Source organism: Cherax quadricarinatus, chromosome 70 (assembly GCF_038502225.1).
Source record: "Cherax quadricarinatus isolate ZL_2023a chromosome 70, ASM3850222v1, whole genome shotgun sequence".
Lineage (NCBI taxonomy): Eukaryota > Metazoa > Arthropoda > Malacostraca > Decapoda > Parastacidae > Cherax > Cherax quadricarinatus.
The window spans coordinates 19,635,719-19,660,340 of record NC_091361.1 but is presented as its reverse complement, the minus strand read 5'-3'; the positions used below and the strand labels follow the sequence as shown (position 1 = coordinate 19,660,340).

Genomic DNA, 24,622 nt, shown 5'->3' with positions numbered 1-24,622 from the left:
ATTCTTCTCATCAACTTCACGTCATCTGCAAACAGGGACACCTCAGAGTCTATTCCTTCTGTCATGTCGTTCACAAATACCAGAAACAGCACTGGTCCTAGGACTGACCCCTGCGGGACCCCGCTGGTCACAGGTGCCCACTCTGACACCTCGCCACGTACCATGACTCGCTGCTGTCTTCCTGACAAGTATTCCCTGATCCATTGTAGTGCCTTCCCTGTTATCCCTGCTTGGTCCTCCAGTTTTTGCACCAATCTCTTGTGTGGAACTGTGTCAAACGCCTTCTTGCAGTCCAAGAAAATGCAATCCACCCACCCCTCTCTCTCTTGTCTTACTGCTGTCACCATGTCATAGAACTCCAGTAGGTTTGTGACACAGGATTTCCCGTCCCTGAAACCATGCTGGCTGCTGTTGATGAGATCATTCCTTTCTAGGTGTTCCACCACTCTTCTCCTGATAATCTTCTCCATGATTTTGCATACTATACATGTCAGTGACACTGGTCTGTAGTTTAATGCTTCATGTCTGTCTCCTTTTTTAAAGATTGGGACTACATTTGCTGTCTTCCATGCCTCAGGCAATCTCCCTGTTTCGATAGATGTATTGAATATTGTTGTTAGGGGTACACATAGCGCCTCTGCTCCCTCTCTCAATACTCATGGGGAGATGTTATCTGGCCCCATTGCCTTTGAGGTATCTAGCTCACTCAGAAGCCTCTTCACTTCTTCCTCGGTTGTGTGCACTGTGTCCAGCACTTGGTGGTGTGCCCCACCTCTCCGTCTTTCTGGAGTCCCTTCTGTCTCCTCTGTGAACACTTCTTTGAATCTCTTGTTGAGTTCTTCACATACTTCCCGGTCATTTCCTGTTGTCTCTCCTCCTTCCTTCCTTAGCCTGATTACCTGGTCCTTGACTGTTGTTTTCCTCCTGATGTGGCTGTACAACAGTTTCGGGTCAGATTTGGCTTTCGCTGCTATGTCATTTTCATATTGTCTTTGGGCCTCCCTTCTTATCTGTGCATATTCATTTCTGGCTCTACGACTGTTCTCCTTATTCTCCTGGGTCCTTTGCCTTCTATATTTCTTCCATTCCCTAGCACACTTGGTTTTTGCCTCCCTGCACCTTTGGGTAAACCATGGGCTCATCCTGGCTTTTTCATTACTCCTGTTACCCTTGGGTACAAACCTCTCCTCAGCCTCCTTGCATTTTATTGCTACATATTCCATCATCTCATTAACTGGTTTCCCTGCCAGTTCTCTGTCCCACTGAACCCCGTTCAGGTAGTTCCTCATTCCTGTGTAGTCCCCTTTCTTGTAGTTTGGCTTCATTCGTCCTGGCCTTCCTGCTTCTCCCTCCACTTGTAGCTCTACTGTGTATTCGAAGCTTACAACCACATGGTCACTGGCCCCAAGGGGTCTTTCATATGTGATGTCCTCGATATCTGCACTACTGAAGGTGAATACTAAGTCCAGCCTTGCTGGTTCATCCTCTCCTCTCTCTCTTGTAGTGTCCCTTACGTGTTGGTACATGAAGTTCTCCAGTACCACCTCCATCATCTTAGCCCTCCAAGTATCTTGGCCCCCATGTGGGTCCAAGTTCTCCCAATCTATCTCCTTGTGGTTAAAGTCACCCATGATCAGGAGCTTTGCCCTGCATGCATGAGCTCTTCTGGCCACTCTAGCTAGTGTGTCAACCATCGCTCTATTGCTCTCGTCGTACTCTTGCCTTGGCCTCCTGCTGTTCTGTGGTGGGTTATACATCACTGCTATTACCACCTTGGGACCTCCAGAGTGAAGTGTTCCCACTATGTAATCACTTTCTTCTCCGCTATCTTCTCTCTCCAGCTCATCAAAATTCCAGCGATTTTTGATCAGCAACGCCACTCCTCCACCCCCCCTGTTCCCTCTGTCTTTCCTCAGGATTTGGTATCCCGTTGGAAAGATGGCATCTGTTATCATACCTGTAAGCTTGGTTTCTGTGAGAGCTATGATGTCCGGTGATGCTTCTTTGACTCTTTCTTGCCACTCCTCCCACTTATTTGTTATTCCATCAGCGTTTGTGTACCATACCTTCAGTTTCCTTTCCAACACTGTGGTTTGGGGGGCCTGTGAGGGTGGGAGACCTGGTGGCATACTGTGGGGTTCTATAGCTTGGTGTTGGGTGGAGGCTGTGGGTATGGATTGTAGGGTGTGTTGGGATGGTGTGATAGGTTGTATGGTTCTGAGAGTAGTTGTGTGTGTGCTTGCCCTTGCTGTTCTGTCCTGCTCTGACAGACCTCTGCTGGTTCCCTCCTTGTCTCTTTTCCTAGCTCCTTTCGCTTTTTTGTCCTCTCCCTCAGCTGCTGTCGTTCTGATTTTGTTCTGTCTCTGTCTAGGAACACCCTCTTGTACTCTTCCGAGTATTTCAATCGTGGTTTCTCTTGGAGGATCCTGTTCCGCACTGTTTCCGTCCTGAGAATCAGCTTGATTGGTCGGTTTCTCACCTTCGAGTACCCCCCTATTCTCTGAAAATTTACAATCTCGTCCCTCTCTTCACCTATTTCTGTTATGATTTTCTCAATCTCCTTCCTTTCTTCCTGCTTCCTTTCAGTGTGTGTCCTTTCCTCTCTCTCCTGAAGCCCATGGATAAACACTGATTTTGCCCTTTCTTCCTCGCATTGCCTCACCCTCTGTGGCTCTGGATCCTGCCTGTATGTGGTCAGTTTCTCCCTTGATTTTTCCAGTGGCTCTTGATAGCCTTGTTGTGCCTCAGCATTCGACCTATCACCCTCTCCATCTGCAACCAGTTGATCTTCCCTTTCACTCCTTGGTCCTCCTTGGCAGATTGATGTGACCTTAGCATAATTCATAATTCCTTCCTTCCTGTTCAGCCTCGCAGCTTCATATGCTGTGTCTTCTCTGGTCACTGCCCCTGTAACTCGCTCCAGCCTATTTATCTCAACTTCTAGGACCCTTATCTTGGCTACTGCAGTTTCGACTTGTGCCTCCCAATTCTTTGTCTCCTTCTCCAACCACCTTTCCAATTTCACAGAGAGCTCTTTCTCCATTTTTTCAGAAAGCTCTCCTAATTTTCTCTCCCACTCTTGTTCCATCCTTTTCCACTGCTCCTCCATCCACTCCTCCCTACCAGAACCATTCTCATCTGATCCTTGTGTGTGTGTGTGTGTGTGTGTGTGTGTGTGTGTGTGTGTGTGTGTGTGTGTGTGTGTGTGTGTGTGTGTGTGTGTGTGTGTGTGTGTGTGTGTGTGTGTGTGTGTGTGTGTGTGTGTGTGTGTGTGTGTGTGTGTGTGTATGTGTGTGTGTGTGTGTGTGTGTGTGTGTGTGTGTGTGTGTGTGTGTGTGTGTGTGTGTGTGTGTGTGTGTGTGTGTGTGTGTGTGTGTGTGTGTGTGTAATCTTCTTTTATTAAATAATTTCAACATTAGGAAAACCTATCATTGGCTGGCTTTGTCTCCTGTCTCACGCTCTTTACAAGTCATCATTACACCGACCATTGCTCCTAGCATCCACACACTCACTCCTCTACCCACAAACTTCTCCTGAGCAATAAAACACTGCATATGAAATATATTCCCCTTCAACCTCCTCCTTATTACTTCTAGTCCATCTTTCATCCAGTAACTCTTAATATCTTCACTAAGTCTAGACGTCATCCTCCTTGTGCTTTATCCCCCCCGTTATTCTTACTTTTGCTTACAGTAAATAACGATCTGATATATTTCTTCAGTCTTGGAGTTAGGAAGTGGAATAATCTGGAGAGTGAATTAGTGGAGGCAGGATCCATACATAGCTTTAAGCAGAGGTACTCTAAGGCTCTTGAAGCAGGGAGAGAGTAGACCTAGCAGCAACCAACGAAAAGACGGGGCCAAGAGCTGCTACATGACCTCTGCAGCCAAATATAGGTGTATCGAATATCCGCATCCAACCCCGCAGAACATCCTCACACTTTCTTGCATCTGCATCCGCATCCGCATTCGCGTTTTGCTGAAAACACATATCCGCATATGCATCCGCATACAAATCCACGGAACATCCGCATCAACATCCGCGGAACATCCACACAATTTCTCGCATCCGCATCAGCAAAATAAGTAAGACATCCTCATACACAAGCGCACCGATACATCTCAAGACTGAGTACGTACCTGGTGGCGCTGGAGGAACGACTGGATCCACATAATTGCTGCCTGAAAGAATAGAAAAAAACATTACATGTTTTTATTAAAAGACAAAGATTACTACATACATATGATAAAATAAATTAAATAAAAAAATTACTTTTGGAGTCATTAGTATAAATATTAACTAATATCTGCTAGTTTTTCACTAATAAACGCTAGTTTTAAACTCACACGGGATAATTTTGAATTAACCTGGCATAGTTTTAACTAATCTAGGATAGTTTTAACTAATCTGGCATAGTTTTAACTAATCTGGGATAGTTTTAACTAATCTGCCATAGTTGTAACTAATCTGGGATAGTTTTAACTAATCTGAGATAGTTTTAACTAATCTAGGATAGTTTTTAGCTAATATGAGCTAATTTTTACTAAAATGGACTAGTTTTTACCTAATATTGGCTAGTTCTACCTAAGAGAAGCTAGTTTTAAATAATGTTGGCTGTGTTGATGTAATATGGGCTAGTTTTAGTTAATATGGGCTAGTTTTAGTTAATATGGGCTAGTTTTAGTTAATATGGGCTAGTTTAATTAATATAAAGTAGTTTATCTTAATGTGAGCTAGTTTTAGTTATAGGCTAGTGTCAGTTAATATGATCTGGTTTTAGTTAATATGGGCTAGTTTTATTTAATTTGAGCTAGTTTTACTTAATATGAGCTAGTTTTAGTTAATATGAGCTAATTTTAGTTAATGTGGGCTAGTTTTAGTTAATATGAACTAGTTTTTTTTAATATGAGCTAGTTTTAGTTAATATGGGTTAGTTTTAGTTAACGTGGACTAGTTTTAGTTAACATGGGCTAGTTTTAGTTAACATGGGCTAGTTTTAGTTAACATGGGCTAGTTTTTGTTAATAAGGGCTAGTTTTAGTTAACATGGACTAGTTCTAGTTAACATGGACTAGTTTTAGTTAACATGGACTAGTTTTAGTTAACATGGGCTAGTTTTAGTTAACGTTTGCTAGTTTTAGTTAACATGGGCTAGTTTTTTGTTAATAAGGGCTAGTTTTAGTTAACATGGGCTAGTTTTAGTTAATAAGGGCTAGTTTTAGTTAACATGGGCTAGTTTTTGATAATAAGGGCTAGTTTTAGTTAACATGGACTAGTTTTAGTTAACATGGGCTAGTTTTAGTTAACATGGACTAGTTTTAGTTAACATGGGCTAGTTTTAGTTAACATGGACTAGTTTTAGTTAACATGGGCTAGTTTTTGTTAATAAGGGCTAGTTTTAGTTAACATGGACTAGTTCTAGCTAACATGGGCTAGTTATAGTTAACATGGGCTAGTTTAACATGAACTAGCTTAACAGGTACCGACAAGTACCGACAAGTACCGGCAAGTACCAACAAGTACCGGCAAGTACCGACAAGTTGGAGAGTAAGACACACGTTAGGTATCTTTATTGTTGATTGAAATGTTTCGTCTACACTACTCATCTACACTACAGCCTGAGTTGTGCGGCTGGAAAAGCCATCAAAATTCTTTGTTACTTGTCTATACACCGGACGCACCAACACCACCAATGATCTCGACTGTAAAATAGACTGAGGGAAGCAGTATGGTTGTGGCTTTCTTCAACGAGCAAAAACTACCACGGTCTAGCTTACCTGAATTCTGAATAAGTAGAGGATCCACTAGATGATCTTGGTATGACAGACATAGAGGAAAATATTATTCTTTAATCAAAAAATCATAATAAGAAATCAGTGTCTTAGGCCTACTGGGGAAACAACTAAAAAAAAAATGGGCTAGTGGTGTGGAAGTGAGTCAATTTACATATATATGAATAAAATAAGTTAAATTCTAAAAATAAGAATCTCGCTTTTCATAATTGTGACTTTCCCACTCTGCTAGTTCCTCTCTCTGTATTTTAACTAAAAATAATGTCCTTTTTGAAATATTAACAGAAAACCGGGCATGAGTAGCAAAAAATTCCAGAGAAAATTCAAAATCGCGCTGTATATCCGGTGTGGCTTACGTAAAACCTATAACATATACAGTGAACATGTATAAAAGTAATCATATTCAGAAATTATTTTCCAGTTTATCTTGAGCTATAAATTTTTCCATCAGATGCACAGTTTTCCAAATAACCGAGAAAAACAAATAACATTTCCTTCGCTCAGAGTGTGTTTGAAGGTCACAACAATGTTAGGCTGCAGTAGGACGGAGGGAAACTTTTTCTATATTAATTTTGCAGCCTTCAGGAGCATTTGTGAAAATTTTCAATTTTTATCAAATATTCTCGTCATTTATCCTAATATGACTGATTCATTTCGCAAGAGTTAGAGGCCACCATACGTCTTCATTTCTACAATTTTTGTCTCCACGATAAAGACTGCTAAAGAAATCGTTTCTGTCCAACTGGCTGAAATAATTCTCCACAAGGATCTATCACACCCAGGTGTGTCCCTGTTCACTCTCCCACAACATTGTGAAGCAGTAGTAGCTTCCTGTAAACATCAGGACTCAATGTATAGAGAGATTTTCTGACATCCCATCGCCACCCTCACTTACAGTATTAACTATTTCGTCTTATCTGGTCAATATGAACGTAATTATTGTTTTTTTTATCTTCAGGATATAATAATTATAATCTTTTGGGGTCGGAATTTATTTTGGCAAATAGAATTCCTGTGTATCATATGTTGACCTATTGTAGCAGAAGAAATTACTAGAAAAATAAAGTCAAAATACCATGGCTGGGACACTTCACCATCAACCCTGACTTACGACAGTAACCATTTTTTTGGTGTTAGGAAGTAAATTTTATGTAATATTTGTCTCTCCATTTTATCGGAATTGTATATTATTTCATTATTTAATAATTGTCAAACAGTCTGAGTAAATTAGTCGATTTATATTCTTACGCCACAGTAGTAGAAACAACACTTTAGTTCAGACAATATCAGATCGGAAACTTTTAGAAGGAGCTCCTACATTCCTGTCAGACACAGCAACATCTTGGGCTCTTGATACAGGGAATTCTATGTTTTCCTAAACTTATAAGCATGACCTACTTCAACATGTGGATTTGTCCAAAGTGACACCGTCTACGACTGCTTCACCTCACCTGTTTACAGTACGTCTCTACTCGCTTATGCTGCATTCTTATCAAGATTGATGGACTTATTACATGGACTCCAAGCTGATGGACTCATTACCTCAATCTCCTGATCTTCACCATTTTTCTTGGACTGATGAAGCCACGGTGTGGCGAAACACTTACACAATAAAGATACCCAAGTGTTGCACAGGTTTCTAATTTATCAACTTGTCGGTTCTCCGAACCATTTATCTACACTGTGAATTTTACAGCGCCTCCAATAAACCATTGACCAGCCAACTGAAAATTTATATAAATACTCGAGTGGTGAAAACTAACCTTTCATCTCACAGAGAAAGAAGTTGGCCACAGAACACATGCTGTCCTCCCACAGACCCGTGTCCATGGCCAGCTCTGAAGGTCGAGAAACATAAAGAGTTTGCAAGCAATTAAAACATTAATTACTAGTTAGTTATTTATATTTTCTTTTCAAGAGGGTGTTGTAGTGCTGTTGACAAGCTCTTGAACCTAACAATTATTCTTCCCTTCCTTCAAGCGAATATTATTGCCTCCTATTCCTTAAGCACTGAATGATTCTTATGAGCTTACCGATTCTCCGAGCATATTAATAATAACTATTATCACTGATATCATTATTATTATTATTATTATTATTATTATTAGTAGTAGTAGTAGTAGTAGTACTATTATTACTGTTACTGAATGACAATATAATTAATTATCATTTTGACCTCAAATCTTCAAAACAATTAGAGTAAACTAGTATTTTATGAAACACACACACACACACACACACACACACACACACACACACACACACACACACACACACACGGGGCCAGGAGCTGAGTGCGGGGCCAGGAGCTGAGTCTCGACCCCTGCAACCACAATTAGTTTAGTACACACACACACACACACACACACACACACACACACACACACACACACACACACACACACACACACACACGGAGAACCAGGGGTCTGGTGGATGAACCTGGGAGAGAAGATTGGGAGGGAGAGCTCACGAAAAGGGACGCAGAGTGGGGAAGGAAACTAGAAGAACTAGGCAAGAAAATGGAGGAGAGGATAGCTGCAGAGTGCAGGAAATAGGAGCTACAAGCCATAGCAACAGAAGCTAAGATACAGTGCCTAGAAGAGGAACTAAAAAATCTGAAACAGCCTAAAGAACCAAAGGACAGTATAGCCAAAGTATCAGGAACTTCTACATCAGTCACGGACGAGGTGACTGTAGGGAGCAAAGGAGCTTTACTGTAAGCAAAGGAACTATCAGACCCACGTGGGGCCTTGGAAAAGACGAGGAGCACATCAGGAACAAATGAGGGGACTAAAGATTATGAAGGACCTAAGCTATATGCAGAGACTCTAATAGACAACTAAAGTGGCCAGGAACAGCTGAGCAGGAAAGACAGACCACTGAGCACAGGGACATCAGCTAGGAAAGAGATTGAAGGAAGGAATGCTTCAATGGAAGGAACTATATCACCTTAGGGGATGCAAAGGGAAATACAGTTGGAGGACGAAAGGGAGAGGCCAGTTTGCAAGAGCAAAAAACGACCAGTCAAAGTGATTTTCGGAGCAGAATCAGCTCAAAACAGGATCCTGTAGGAGAAAGCACGACTAAGGGACAAACTGGAGAACCGGAGAGTGTACCTCGATAAAGACAGAACACAAGAAGAAAGGAAGATACTGAAAGAGAGGGTACAAAGACGAAAGGAGAAATGAGATGCAATGACTGAGATGAGCAGGAGAACCCAGACTCAGGCGGAAGAGCAAACACAACCTCCTCCAGAAGCACCCACAGAAGAAATCCAACCATGGCAACCCAAATGCAACTGAACAATCTAAACCAAAACCCACACACTGTTCCTTCTGTCCCCACCCCCCATATCACAAACCCCACCCCTACAGCAACCCCCCATAAGCACTCTGCCCCTACCCCCTCATCACAAACCCCACCCCCACAGCAACCCCCTATAGGCCCTTGCCAGGGCTTCCACTCCTCCAGCCCCACCATTCTCCCTGGGCCACAGTTTTAAAAAAGAAGTTGAAGGTTTGGTATACGAACATGGATGGAATAATGAATAAATGTGAGGAGTGGCATGAAAGAATCATAGCAGTCACGGAAATGAAACTCACTGAGACAATAACAGATGCAATCTTCCCACCTGGATATCAGATCCTGAGGAAAGATAGAAGGAGCAGAGGGGGAGGAGGGGTTGCACTGCTCATTAAAAACCGATGGAGTTTCGAGGAAATGGAAGGAATGGACGAGATTGGAGAAAGGGATTACATGGTAGGTACAATTCAGTCTGGGGAACATAAGGTAGTCATTTCAGTGATGTATAACCCACCACAGAACTGCACGAGGCCAACATGACACCAAAATAGGCCGTCCAATTCATTCTAATGAGGACATTAGAGCATTCCAGGGTGATTTGAATAGATTGATGCAGTGGTCGGAGAAGTGGCAGATGCAGTTTAATATAGACAAATGCAAAGTTCGAAATGTTGGACAGGGAAATAACCATGCCACATATAAAATACATAATGTAAATCTTAATATTACGGATTACGAAAAGGATTTAGAAGTTCTGGTTAGCAGTAATATAAAACCAAGACAACAGTGCATAAGTGTTCGCAAAAAAGGTAACAGAATCCTCGGCTTCATAGCAAGAAGTATAAATAATAGTAGTCCTCAGGTTGTTCTTCAACTCTATATATTATTGGTTAGGCCTCATTTAGATTAGGCTGCACAGTTTTGTTCACTGTATTACAGAATGGATATAAATGCTCTGGAAGACGTACAGAGGAGGATGACAAAGTTGTTCCCATGTATCAGAAATCTTCCCTATGAGGATAGACTGAGGACCATGAATCTGCACTCTCTAGAAAGGCTTAGAATTAGAAGGGATATAATTGAGGTGTATAAATGGAAAACAGGAATTAATAAAGGGGATGTAAATAGCGTGCTAAAAATATCTAACATAGACAGGACTTGCAGTAATGGCTTTAAACTGGAAAAAATCAGATTCGGGAAGGATGTAGAAAGCACTGGTTAGGTAATAGAGTTGTGGATGAGTGGAACAAACTCCCGAGTGCCGTCATAGAAGCTAAGACGTTGTGTAGTTTTAAAAGTAGGTTGGATGAATACATGAGTTGATGTGGGTGGGTGTGAGCTGGACCTGACTAACTTGTGCTACTAGGTCGGATGCCGTGCTCCTCCCTGAGGTGAATGTGACTGACTTGACTAGGTCAAGGCATTGGCTTAAGCTAGTGGGAGAATTGGACGTACCTCGCATGGGCCAGTAGGCCTGCTGCAGTGGTCCTTCTTCCTTATGTTCTTATGTTCTTAAGAGAGGAATACGAAGAGAGCAACAGAGCAATGGTGGACACACTAGCTGAGGTGGCCAGAAGAGCTCACTCAAGCAAAACATAGTTACTGGTTATGGGCGATTTCAACCACAGGGAGATTGATTGGGAAAACCTGGAGCCACATGGGGTCCCGAAACATGGAGAGCCAAGATGATGGATGTGGTACTGGGAAACCTCATGCATCAACATGTTAGGGACACTACCAGAGATAGGATGAACCAGCATGACTGGATCTCATGTTCACCCTGAGCAGTTCGGACATTGAAGACATCACACATGAGAGACCCCTTGGAGCTAGTGATCACGTAGTTCTGAGCTTTGAATATGTAGTAGAGTTACAAGTGGAGAGGGTAACAGGAGTAGAATGGGAAAAGCCAAACTATAAAAGGGGGGACTACAAAGATATGAGGAACTTCCTACAAGATGTTCAGTGGGAAAGGGAATTGGTAGGAAAGTCAGTAAACGAAATGATGGACTACTTAACAACAAAATGCAAGGAAGCAGAGGAAAGGTTTGTTTCCAAGGGCAGCAGAAATAATGGGAAGACCAGAACGAGCCCTTGGTTTACCCGAAGGTGTAAGGAGGCCAAAACAAAGTGCACTGTAGAATGGAAAAAGTACAGACCAGACATCTCTCCGTGGGCCCTTAGAGAGGGACCAGATATGCTGTATGCGCCACTAAACACAATTTTCAACACATTCCTTGAAACTGGGCAACTACCTGAGGTATGGAAGATGGCAAATGTAGTCCCCATTTTTAGGAAAGGAGACAGAAACGAGGCACTAAACTATAGACCAGTGTCACTGATGTGTATAGTATGCAAAGTCATGGAGAAGTTTATCAGGAGGAGAGTGGTGGAGCACCTGGAACGGAATATGATTATAAATGACAACCAAATCCTGTGTCACAGACCTTCTGGAGTTTTATGACAAGGTAACAGAAGTAAGACACAAGACAGAGGGGTGGGTTTATTTCATTTTCTTGGACTGCAAGTGTTATGAGGGTTCGTGGAGATGTGATAGTTGGAGTTAAACACACTTGTTGGATGGTAACACTTATATTAGCAGAGTGTGAAAGGAGGAGCCCAGCCAGGTCTGTCCTGTTGCCTGGTAGGTCTACGGTGAACTGAGAACAAGACTGGGAGCGCAGAGCTCACAACGGCATCACGTGACGTCACACAAGCTAGTCACTGAGCCTAGCACGGGGTCGTGTATGTAAAACATATGGATGGTACTAACTATGATACTCAGATAAGCTATACAACACATGTAGGGGATCAGCAACTATGCTGACAGCTCGGTCATGTTACGTATGTCGTCTCGACATGCAATACTATGCTATAGGCTGAACAGGCAGGTGGCTCTGGGTTGATTCTATACAATAACAAAGACATATATAACTTAAAACTAAAGGATAGTATTGATCGATCGATCTGTATTCATGCACTCTACGGATTCTGAGGAAGAATATATATTTACAAAGGTGAAAGTAAATTAACAGCAAAGGCATATCTGGCGCACGCAGATCATTACTGCTAATCTCAGAATTCGGAGGGAACTTGAACACACAAGTAAAATTTTCTGAAAAACTGATCAGCTAATAACAAACACACAGTGGACAACTTCATTCATCTTGAACATCTAAATATACAAGCTATGTACATTTAAACCCAACTCTGTGAGGGTAAGATTTACATATGCAGAATGGTTATCATCTTTGGGAGGATCGAATTCCTTTGCAATGGCTAACACATGCCTTGACTGAGGGAGATCTGAAAAAGTATCTACAAAGGATACAGCTATATTCACCAGTGACTGTGGAATTACTAACTGGTATACTCTTCTGCTTGGAGTACTCAACTCAGCTGTTTGATACAGTAATTCTTGGCTCATTACAAAGTCACTAATGGGTTCTGGTGGCTTCACAGTCAGAACAAGATCTTCCTGGAGCAGGAATCGAATCACACCAGACCACAAGGGATCGGTTCTTTCTTACTGGAGGAATGAACAAACTCGGTGGAGCGGATGACTCTCCCTGGTTGAAAAAAGTAACGCTATAACATGCAATATGAGCAAGGAAGAACGGATCTACTATCTCTCACTGCAAGCACAGAGGAAAAGAAATGAACACGGTCAACAATACTGGTATTCAATCTGAGTCGCACGCAGTGACGCTTACAAACGTTAACAACGTGAAGATTACTCGAGAAACAACTTTGTACATTTCAAGAATTACTGTCACCTAGGATGGGATCACCATCTGGAACACTAGGAACAACAACAGACACTCTAGTGAGTACACTAGCCGCGACAGAGACATCATTCTGCAGACGGCATGTGACATCAACAAGATATGGCATTACTAGTTTCAAGTAATCGTTTTCTGACAAGGCGTCCCCTGTGGAGAAACTACTACTTGAACTAGCAGACATTGCAGGGATAGGCTGTGCACTCAAGGCAGTCTGAGTGTCCTCGGACACTTGAGGCAACGGAACACTATCCTGCATGTCTGAAGGTGTAGGTGGAACACAGATGGGAGTGACAGAGTTACTAGTTCCTGACCGCTTGGCTACGTTAATAAGTAATTCACAGATCTATAGGAACTTAATCCGAACTTCACATTCTGCAGCACTTTAACAAATCTCAAATACAAGCTGTGAGAACAAACACATTGTCTAACTAGGTATTGTCTTTCAGTCAGTAAGGGGATATTAGGACTTTGAAATTATTCGACTGGCATGATGTACTAAGTGAGCAAACAAAAGTGACCGGGACATCTCCTCAGGGAACTTACTCAAGGACATAAAGGCAGGAATAATAAATAGAATATATGACACAGTAAAGCTGAAATGGGAGAAAATGCTTAACTATTCTGCATAAGTAAAGAAAAAATAACAAGTCTCACTGTAGAGCAATGAAAACTTAGATAAAAAAAATACTCAAGTGGATAAGCAACACTTTGATAATCAAGAGAAATTGTAATTTACTCAAATCAAATTTACTCGAATTTGCTTTAAACTGAATTAATGGCACAGTGAGTTGTCTTTACTCTAAATTCAATAAGGAAATTCAACAATAAATGATAAATCAAGCAAAAATGATAAAATGGAATCAATAAATCTTGTGAAAATTATAATAGAATGGGAAAGCAATTCTCTAAAAAAAAAATTAAAGTGAAACACAAAGAATAAAATATTATACACAGAATAAGGAATGTGAAACTGAAAACACAAAATATTGGACTGAAATAAACTAACAATATTGCAAATAACAATTACTAATCAAAAATTACTGCACAACACTACATAAAAAAAACGTTATGAAAGAAAAAAAATTAATGGCAGCACATTACTTGCACAAGAATCATTGCAAAATGATGCAATATTGCAATAATAAAAAAATTGCACACACAAGAAAATGCAGTTTACAAGAGTAACAAAAACAATATTATCAAGGAATGAACTGATTGAACAATTTAACTCTTAATTGCAGTTTAAGAAACATTGAACAAGCAAAAGAATGATTTACTTTAAAAAAAAAAAAGTTAAAATTTGCACTAAGAGTGAATTTGTTCAATGAAACATGAAAAAAAATGAAGGGCAAAAATGCAAAACAGAGAAAGATTAACACTCACAATAATGCAGAACACAACACATCAATATATGCACAATACTATGAGAATTTTCTTGCAATAAGGTCTTGGGGTGACAAAAATTGGAAAATAATTCTCTTGCTTCAAACAAAATAATGGCACTATTGTGTGTGGAGATAAGACAAATTAGACACTGGCTAAATGAAAAGAATTAACACAAGAATGTTCAACACACAGGAAAATGGGAAATGAATAAAAAAAATTCAGCTGGGACATAAATGCTGGGAGAAAAAAAAATAACTGAGACATCACTGAGTTGTGATGCAGAAAATGAGATAACAAGTTACTGAATTACTTCACTGTATAAATTACTAGACAAGGAACACAATACTGTGAACACAAGATAATTGTGAAGTGTAAACACAAGTTTATACTGCTTATATATTGCACACAACAGCGAAAAACAGAAAAGTACTTCATGTATATAAAAAAAAGGAATACAACACAAGAGACATAAAATTAAGCACAAAAATTTAAACGCTGAAGAAAAAAATTAATATTGCAGAGTGAACACTGAGTCTAGTCAAGAGTCACTGAATGTTACTAAGAAATCACTGGAAATAAATGTCACTATGAAATCACTGAAAAAAATTGTCTCAACGCTCGCAAATGTCTCTATAAAAATATTATTTATTATCACTGTAGCAACGTTGGGGAAGAATTAGGGTAGTGGTGGAGTCTCATGGGCTGTTGGCGTCTCTCCGCTACTCCCAACACTGCAACGTCTCGAAGAATTTGCAATTTGCGCTTAAATCGACGATAAATTCACACAGGAGGCTTTTACGTTGGCATACAGGGACGAAGGAACAATCTTGCATCTTGACCCCCTATGTGGTCCGTAAAATAAGGTGCTAGGACCCATTAAAAAGGTAAATAAAAAACAGGAGTGATAGTGGTGGAAAGTGTGGGTGGTTGCAGCAGCGCGCTGAGACACCACATGGGCCTACGGGATAAGCGGCATAAGCCACGTGCTCTGGGTACACCCACACTAGGCACGAAAATATTCTAAGCCAGGCTGGCTTAAAAACCCACAAAATACCACAACACCACAGGGATGGTAAAGCACTCAGAATAACTTAGAACTGGAAGCGCAAGCGATGGTGAAGGTTGGAACTCATGTAGCTTGCTTGAGTACTGGATTAGTCACCTGGGTTAGTTGGCTGGCTTGCTTGGCTTAACCCTTCACACAGACTGGCTTGAGAACTTGTAACGATGAGCACAGCAAGGGTGGAAAGCTGGCTTAGCAGGCAAGGCTGGTACTTAGGACAGGCTGGATGGTGTAGGGCTGACTCCTCCCCACAGGCTGGCTTGGTGGCTTGGCTTAATTTGCAAACCCGGGTCAACCCCTCGGAAGTAATGCAAATAAGCAGAGAAGACACAAGGACTGACCAGGAAGTAGTGGTGGGTGCTGGCTTGGGATGTGAAGTGTCACTAGTCTCGGCAGACCAAGGTGGTCAGGAAATGGCAACCGGCTCAGTAAAAATTTATCTCAAGAAACCGCTGTAATCGTCAGAATTACGGGCCCTCTGCTGGCACCATTTGTTGTGAGGGTTCATGGAGATGTGATGGTTGGAGTTAAACACACTTGTTGGATGGTAACACTTATATTAGCACAGACCAGCCTGGTCTGTCCTGTTGCCTGGTAGGTCTACGGTGAACTGAGAATGAGACCGGGAGCGCAGACCTCACAATGGCATAACGTGACATGACACAAGCTAGTCACTGAGCCTAGCAAGGGGTCATGTATGTAAAACATATGGATGGTACTAACTATAATACTCAGATAAGCTATACAACACATGTATTGGATCAGTAACTATGCTGACACAAGAAGGCCTTCGACACAGTTCCTCATTAGAAGATTAGTGCAGAAGCTAGAGGATCAGGCACATATAATAGGGCACTGCAATGGATCAGAGAACACCTGATAGGGAGGCAACAACGAGTTATGGTACATGATGAAGTATCACAGTGGGCGCCTGTGACGAGCGGGGTCCCACAGGGATCAGTCCTAGGACCAGTGCTATTTTTGGTATATGTGAATGACATGATGAAAGGGATAGACTCAGAGTGTCCCTGTTAATGAGGAGAATTAAATCAGATGAGGATCAGGCAGGACTACAAAGAGACCTGGACAGACTGGACACATGGTCCAGCCTGTCCCAAATATTCACCTCCTCTATATTCTCTCCCTCCAATCTGATATCCAATCTTTCGTTACCTAAATCTTTCGTTATCCTCATCACATTACTCTTTTCTATATTTACTTTTAATTTTCTTCTTTTACATACCCTACCAAACTCATCCACCAACCTCTGCAACTTCTCTTCTGAATCTCCCAAAAGCACAGTGTCATCAACAAAGAGCAACTGTGACAACTCCTACTTTGTGTTAAATTCTTTATCTTTTAACCCCACACCTCTTGGCAACACTCGAGCATTCACTTTTCTTACAACTATAAATATATTGAACAACCATCTATAAATATATTGAACAACCACGGTGACTTCACACATCCCTGTCTAAGGCCTACTTTTACTGGGAAATAATCTCCCTCTCTTCAACATATTCTAACCTGAACCTCACTGTTCTCGTAAAAACTCTTCACTGCTTTCAGTAACCTACCTCCTATTCCATATATATGCAACATTTGCCACAATGCCTCCCTATCAAATGTCTTTTCCAAATCCATACATGAGACAAAAATCTCTTTACCCTTATATAAATACTGTTCACTTATATGTTTCACTGTAAACACCTGGTCCACACACCCCCTACCTTTCCTAAAGCCTCCTTGTTCATCTGCTATCCTATTCTCCGTCTTACTCTTAATTCTTTCAATAATAACTCTACCAAACACTTTACCAGGTATACTCAACAGACTTATTTCACTATAATTTTTGCACTCTCTTTTGTCCCCTTTGCCTTTATACAAAGGAACTATGCATGCTCTCTACCAATCCCTAGGTACCTTACCCTCTTCCATACATTTATTAAATAAAAGGACTAACCACTCCAAAACTATATCCTCACCTGCTTTTAACATTTCTATCTTTATCCCATCAATCCCGGCTGCCTTACCCCCTTTCATTCTGCCACTGCCCCACGCACTTTCCCCACACTCACATGTTACTCCTCCTTGCCCTATACACGAAATCACAGCTTCCTTGTCTTCATCAGCACTTAACAGCTCAAAATATTCCCTCCATTTTCCCAATACCTCTAACTTTTCATTTAATAACTCTCCTCTCCTATTTTTAATTATCAAATCCATTCATTCCATAGGCTTCCTTAACTTGTTAATCTCACTCCAAAACTTTTTCTTAATTTCAACAAAATTTGTTGATAACATCTCATCCACTCTTCCATTTGCTCTGTTTACATTGCTTCACCACTCTCTTAACTTCTCCTTTTCTCTCCATATATTCCTCCTCCTTGCATCACTTCTACTTTGTGAAAACCTCTCATATGCTAACTTTTTCTCTCTTACTACTCTCTCTACATCATCATTCCACCAATTGCTCTTCTTCCCTCCTGCACCCATTTTCCTGTAACCACAAACTTCTGCTGAACATTCTAACATTACATTTTTAAACCTACCCCATACATCTTCGACCCCATTGCCTATGCTCTCATTAGCCCATCTGTCCTCCAACAGTTGTTTATATCTTACCCTAACTGCCTCCTCCTTTAGTTTATAAACCTTCACCTCTACCTTACTTGCTGCTTTCATTCTCCTTGTATCCCATCTACCTTTTACTCTCAGTGTAGCTACAACTAGAAAGTGATCTGATATATCTGTGGCCCCTCTATAAACATGTACATCCTGAAGTCTACCCAACAGTCTTTTATCTACCACAACATAGTCCAAGAAACTTCTGTCATTAAGCTCTATATCATATCTTGTATACTTATTTATCTTTTTTTTTTAAATATGTATTACCTATAACCAAACCCCTTTCTATACTAAGTTCAATCAAATGCTCCCCATTATCATTTACACCTGGCACTTCAAACTTACCTACCACACTCTCTCTAAACGTTTCTCCTACTTTAGCATTTAGATCCCCTACCACAATTACTCTCTCACTTGGCTCAAAAGTTCCTACACGCTCGCTTAGTATCTCTCAAAATCTCTATTTCTCTTCTACACTCCTCTCTTCTCCAGGTACATACACACTTATTGTGACCCACTTCTCGTATCCACTTCTCGTATCCGACCCTTATTTTAACACACATAATCCTTGAATTTATACATTTATATTCCCCTCCTCTCCTTCCATAACCGATCCTTCAACATTATTACTACCCGTTCCTTAACTCTAACTCAGATACTCGTGACTTAATCCCATTTATTTCTCCCTAGGGATGTTAGGAAATATTTCTTCAGCAATAGAGTTGTCAGAAAGTGGAATAGTCTGGAAAGCAAGGTAGCAAAGGCAGGTGCTATACATAGCTTTAAGAAGTGTGATAAATCTCATAGAGCAGAGGGAGAGCGGACCTAGTGGCAACCAGTGAAGAGGCGGGGCCAGGAGCTATAAGTCGACCCCTGCAACCACAATTAGGTATGTATACACATTACTCACCAATGCAGAAGTTACCGTCGACGTAACTGTCAGGTTCTCCAGGAGAGAAGTGAAAGTATCCAACGGGTGATCCATCAAGCCAGTAGACGTACTGAAGGTTCTGCATGCCCAGCCACACCCGAGCCTCTCCAGACAACGACTGCTCAAGCAACCACACTGAGACACATGACATACTGCTCAGGCTAATAAGGGTCAGGCAAGAAGTCAGGCAAGAAGTCAGGCAATTAATTGACTAGGCTAGGAACTGGTTCATGAACTGAAGGCAGTGTTTATGTTAGAATGGAAGAGCACTGCAGCAGGCTTGCTGGCAAATGCTAGGCAGGTTCAACTCATACCAATACTTACATTCATTATTTTAAAAGCTACACAAAGTTTGTGCTGCAATGACTCTATCTGGGAGCTTCATTTGTCAGACTTGAACCAATTGTTACTTACTGTTTTTAATATTAGATATTTGCAGTAAGTTATTTACATACCCTTATTTATTTTCCTAATTTCACGGCTTTCCATGGAATATACAAAGAAATTCTAAATGAGGTCTTACTAAGCATATAGAAAGTTGAAGTATTACCTGAGGACTTATTTTTTTATGCTTCAAGATTTGAGATCAAGAATTCCCTTACACCACGGAACAGGTAGCGTTTGAACCTACGGTGAGTAAGTCCTGAAACTCCAGGCCAGTGCACAAGCCACTGGGCCAGCTGGCTGCAGTAAGATTCATCCAACTAGGTATATTTATACACCAGAGGAATAATAATAATAATAATAATAATAATAATAATAATAATAATAATAATAATAATAATAATAATAATAATAATAATAATAATAATAATAATAATAATAATAATAATAATAATATCTTTATTTCTACAGGTACCTGTACAAGGTATACAGTCCTAGCTGACATCAATGACATACTACTATATAGAAAGTCACTTATTATGCAGAGCATTTCAGGCAAATTAGGTCAGTTTTGTCCCAGGATGCGACCCACACCAGTTCACTAACACCCAGGTACCCATTTTATACTGATGGGTGAACAAAGACAGCAGGTGTCTTATGGAAACACGTCCCTAATGTTTTTCAGCCGTACCGGAGATTCAAACTCCGGAACTCAGTGTGTGAGCTGAGATCGCCAGCGATCGAGCTACGGGACACGAGCTTAGCATTGGTCTCACAGTGACTACAAATGCAAGTTTTTATAAATGAATCTCCCACCAAGCCACGCTGAAGGGTGATTCATCCACAAACACTTGCATTTGTGGTCACAGTGGTGCCCCACGTTAACTTTCCTATGGTATATAGAAATATACCTAGTTGGACGAATCGTATTACAGCCAGGTGGCCAAGTAGCTTACGCACTGCTCTGGAGTTTTACGACTCACTCACCACGGGTTCAAACCCAAAATGTTCCGTGGACCGGTAAATAAGTGGAAGGTCTCGGTCAGACAACCAAAAGCTCCAACGGCGGGTCATGACCTGCGTCAGGAAACATTTGTCCTGTTTTCTTACGAACATTACCTAACCTATATTACGTGGTTTGTTTGTAATCGTGTTATATATATATATATATACATATATACACATATACACATATATATATATATACATATATACACATATATATATACATATATACGTATATATATATGTTTATCTATATATATATATATATATACATATATATATATATATATATATATATATATACAATTATATATATACATATATATATATATATATATATATATATATATATATACACTTATATATATACATATATACATATATATATACATATATAAATATATATATATATATATATATATATATATATATATATATATATATATATATATATATATATATATATATATATATATACAAATATATATATATATATATATATATATATATATATATATATATATATATATATATATATATATATATATATATATATACAAATATATATATATTTTTATTTATTTATTTTATTATCACACCGGCCGATTCCCACCAAGGCAGGGTGGCCCAAAAAAGAAAAACTTTCACCATCATTCACTCCATCACTGTCTTGCCAGAAGGGTGCTTTACACTACAGTTTTTAAACTGCAACATTAACACCCCTCCTTCAGAGTGCAGGCACTGTACTTCCCATCTCCAGGACTCAAGTCCGGCCTGCCGGTTTCCCTGAATCCCTTCATAAATGTTACTTTGCTCACACTCCAACAGCACGTCAAGTATTAAAAACCATTTGTCTCCATTCACTCCTATCAAACACGCTCACGCATGCCTGCTGGAAGTCCAAGCCCCTCGCACACAAAACCTCCTTTACCCCCTCCCTCCAACCCTTCCTAGGCCGACCCCTACCCCGCCTTCCTTCCACTACAGACTGATACACTCTTGAAGTCATTCTGTTTCGCTCCATTCTCTCTACATGTCCGAACCACCTCAACAACCCTTCCTCAGCCCTCTGGACAACAGTTTTGGTAATCCCGCACCTCCTCCTAACTTCCAAACTACGAATTCTCTGCATTATATTCACACCACACATTGCCCTCAGACATGACATCTCCACTGCCTCCAGCCTTCTCCTCGCTGCAACATTCATCACCCACGCTTCACACCCATATAAGAGCGTTGGTAAAACTATACTCTCATACATTCCCCTCTTTGCCTCCAAGGACAAAGTTCTTTGTCTCCACAGACTCCTAAGTGCACCACTCACTCTTTTTCCCTCATCAATTCTATGATTCACCTCATCTTTCATAGACCCATCCGCTGACACGTCCACTCCCAAATATCTGAATACGTTCACCTCCTCCATACTCTCTCCCTCCAATCTGATATTCAATCTTTCATCACCTAATCTTTTTGTTATCCTCATAACCTTACTCTTTCCTGTATTCACCTTTAATTTTCTTCTTTTGCACACCCTACCAAATTCATCCACCAATCTCTGCAACTTCTCTTCAGAATCTCCCAAGAGCACAGTGTCATCAGCAAAGAGCAGCTGTGACAACTCCCACTTTGTGTGTGATTCTTTATCTTTTAACTCCACGCCTCTTGCCAAGACCCTCGCATTTACTTCTCTTACAACCCCATCTATAAATATATTAAACAACCACGGTGACATCACACATCCTTGTCTAAGGCCTACTTTTACTGGGAAAAAATTTCCTTCTTTCCTACATACTCTAACTTGAGCCTCACTATCCTCGTAAAAACTCTTCACTGCTTTCAGTAACCTACCTCCTACACCATACACTTGCAACATCTGCCACATTGCCCCCCTATCCACCCTGTCATACGCCTTTTCCAAATCCATAAATGCCACAAAGACCTCTTTAGCCTTATCTAAATACTGTTCACTTATATGTTTCACTGTAAACACCTGGTCCACACACCCCCTACCTTTCCTAAAGCCTCCTTGTTCATCTGCTATCCTATTCTCCGTCTTACTCTTAATTCTTTCAATTATAACTCTACCATACACTTTACCAGGTACACTCAACAGACTTATCCCCCTATAATTTTTGCACTCTCTTTTATCCCCTTTGCCTTTATACAAAGGAACTATGCATGCTCTCTGCCAATCCCTAGGTACCTTACCCTCTTCCATACATTTATTAAATAATTGCACCAACCACTCCAAAACTATATCCCCACCTGCTTTTAACATTTCTATCTTTATCCCATCAATCCCGGCTGCCTTACCCCCTTTCATTTTACCTACTGCCTCACGAACTTCCCCCACACTCACAACTGGCTCTTCCTCACTCCTACAAGATGCTATTCCTCCTTGCCCTATACACGAAATCACAGCTTCCCTATCTTCATCAACATTTAACAATTCCTCAAAATATTCCTTCCATCTTCCCAATACCTCTAACTCTCCATTTAATAACTCTCCTCTCCTATTTTTAACTGACAAATCCATTTGTTCTCTAGGCTTTCTTAACTTGTTAATCTCACTCCAAAACTTTTTCTTATTTTCAACAAAATTTGTTGATAACATCTCACCCACTCTCTCATTTGCTCTCTTTTTACATTGCTTCACCACTCTCTTAACTTCTCTCTTTTTCTCCATATACTCTTCCCTCCTTGCATCACTTCTACTTTGTAAAAACTTCTCATATGCTAACTTTTTCTCCCTTACTACTCTCTTTACATCATCATTCCACCAATCGCTCCTCTTCCCTCCTGCACCCACTTTCCTGTAACCACAAACTTCTGCTGAACACTCTAACACTACATTTTTAAACCTACCCCATACCTCTTCGACCCCATTGCCTATGCTCTCATTAGCCCATCTATCCTCCAATAGCTGTTTATATCTTACCCTAACTGCCTCCTCTTTTAGTTTATAAACCTTCACCTCTCTCTTCCCTGATGCTTCTATTCTCCTTGTATCCCATCTACCTTTTACTCTCAGTGTAGCTACAACTAGAAAGTGATCTGATATATCTGTGGCCCCTCTATAAACATGTACATCCTGAAGTCTACTCAACAGTCTTTTATCTACCAATACATAATCCAACAAACTACTGTCATTTCGCCCTACATCATATCGTGTATACTTATTTATCCTCTTTTTCTTAAAATATGTATTACCTATAACTAAACCCCTTTCTATACAAAGTTCAATCAAAGGGCTCCCATTATCATTTACACCTGGCACCCCAAACTTACCTACCACACCCTCTCTAAAAGTTTCTCCTACTTTAGCATTCAAGTCCCCTACCACAATTACTCTCTCACTTGGTTCAAAGGCTCCTATACATTCACTTAACATCTCCCAAAATCTCTCTCTCTCCTCTGCATTCCTCTCTTCTCCAGGTGCATACACGCTTATTATGACCCACTTCTCGCATCCAACCTTTACTTTAATCCACATAATTCTTGAATTTACACATTCATATTCTCTTTTCTCCTTCCATAACTGATCATTTAACATTACTGCTACCCCTTCCTTTGCTCTAACTCTCTCAGATACTCCAGATTTAATCCCATTTATTTCCCCCCACTGAAACTCTCCTACCCCCTTCAGCTTTGTTTCGCTTAGGGCCAGGACATCCAAATTCTTTTCATTCATAACATCAGCAATCATCTGTTTCTTGTCATCCGCACTACATCCACGCACATTTAAGCAACCCAGTTTTATAAAGTTTTTCTTCTTCTCTTTTTTAGTAATTGTATACAGGAGAAGGGGTTACTAGCCCATTGCTCCCGGCATTTTAGTCGCCTCATACGACACGCATGGCTTACGGAGGAAAGATTCTTTTCCACTTCCCCATGGACAATAGAAGAAATAAAAAAGAACAAGAGCTATTTAGAAAAAGGAGAAAAACCTAGATGTATGTATATATATATATGCATGTGCGTGTCTGTGAAGTGTGACCAAAGTGTAAGTAGGAGTAGCAAGATATCCCTGTTATCTTAGCGTGTTTATGAGACAGAAAAAGAAACCAGCAATCCTACCATCATGCAAAACAGTTACAGGTTTTTGTTTCACAGTCATCTGGCAGGACGGTAGTACTTCCCTGGGTGGTTGCTGTCTACCAACCTACTACCTACTATATATATATATACAACCTATATATATATATATATATATATATATATATATATATATATATATATATATATATATATATATATATATATATATATATATATATTATATATATATATATATATATATATATATATATATATATATATATATATATATATATATATATATA

General features: G+C 40.2%; 1 protein-coding gene across 3 annotated transcripts in view; it reads right to left on the bottom strand.

The window, feature by feature from the left end:
• Positions 1–24,622, bottom strand: part of LOC128702627 (macrophage mannose receptor 1) — a 199,929-nt gene that overhangs the window by 130,619 nt on the left and 44,688 nt on the right. For 2 of the 3 annotated variants that reach the window (XM_070099922.1, XM_070099921.1), the window contains exons 6-8: positions 18,870–19,025; positions 7,555–7,629; positions 4,140–4,181 (exon numbers count right to left, since the gene is read on the bottom strand). In XM_070099922.1, coding sequence (XP_069956023.1) covers positions 4,140–4,181; positions 7,555–7,629; positions 18,870–19,025 — 273 coding nt within the window. The remainder of the gene's footprint in view (positions 1–4,139; positions 4,182–7,554; positions 7,630–18,869; positions 19,026–24,622) is intronic. The other variant, XM_070099923.1, reaches the window with a different exon arrangement.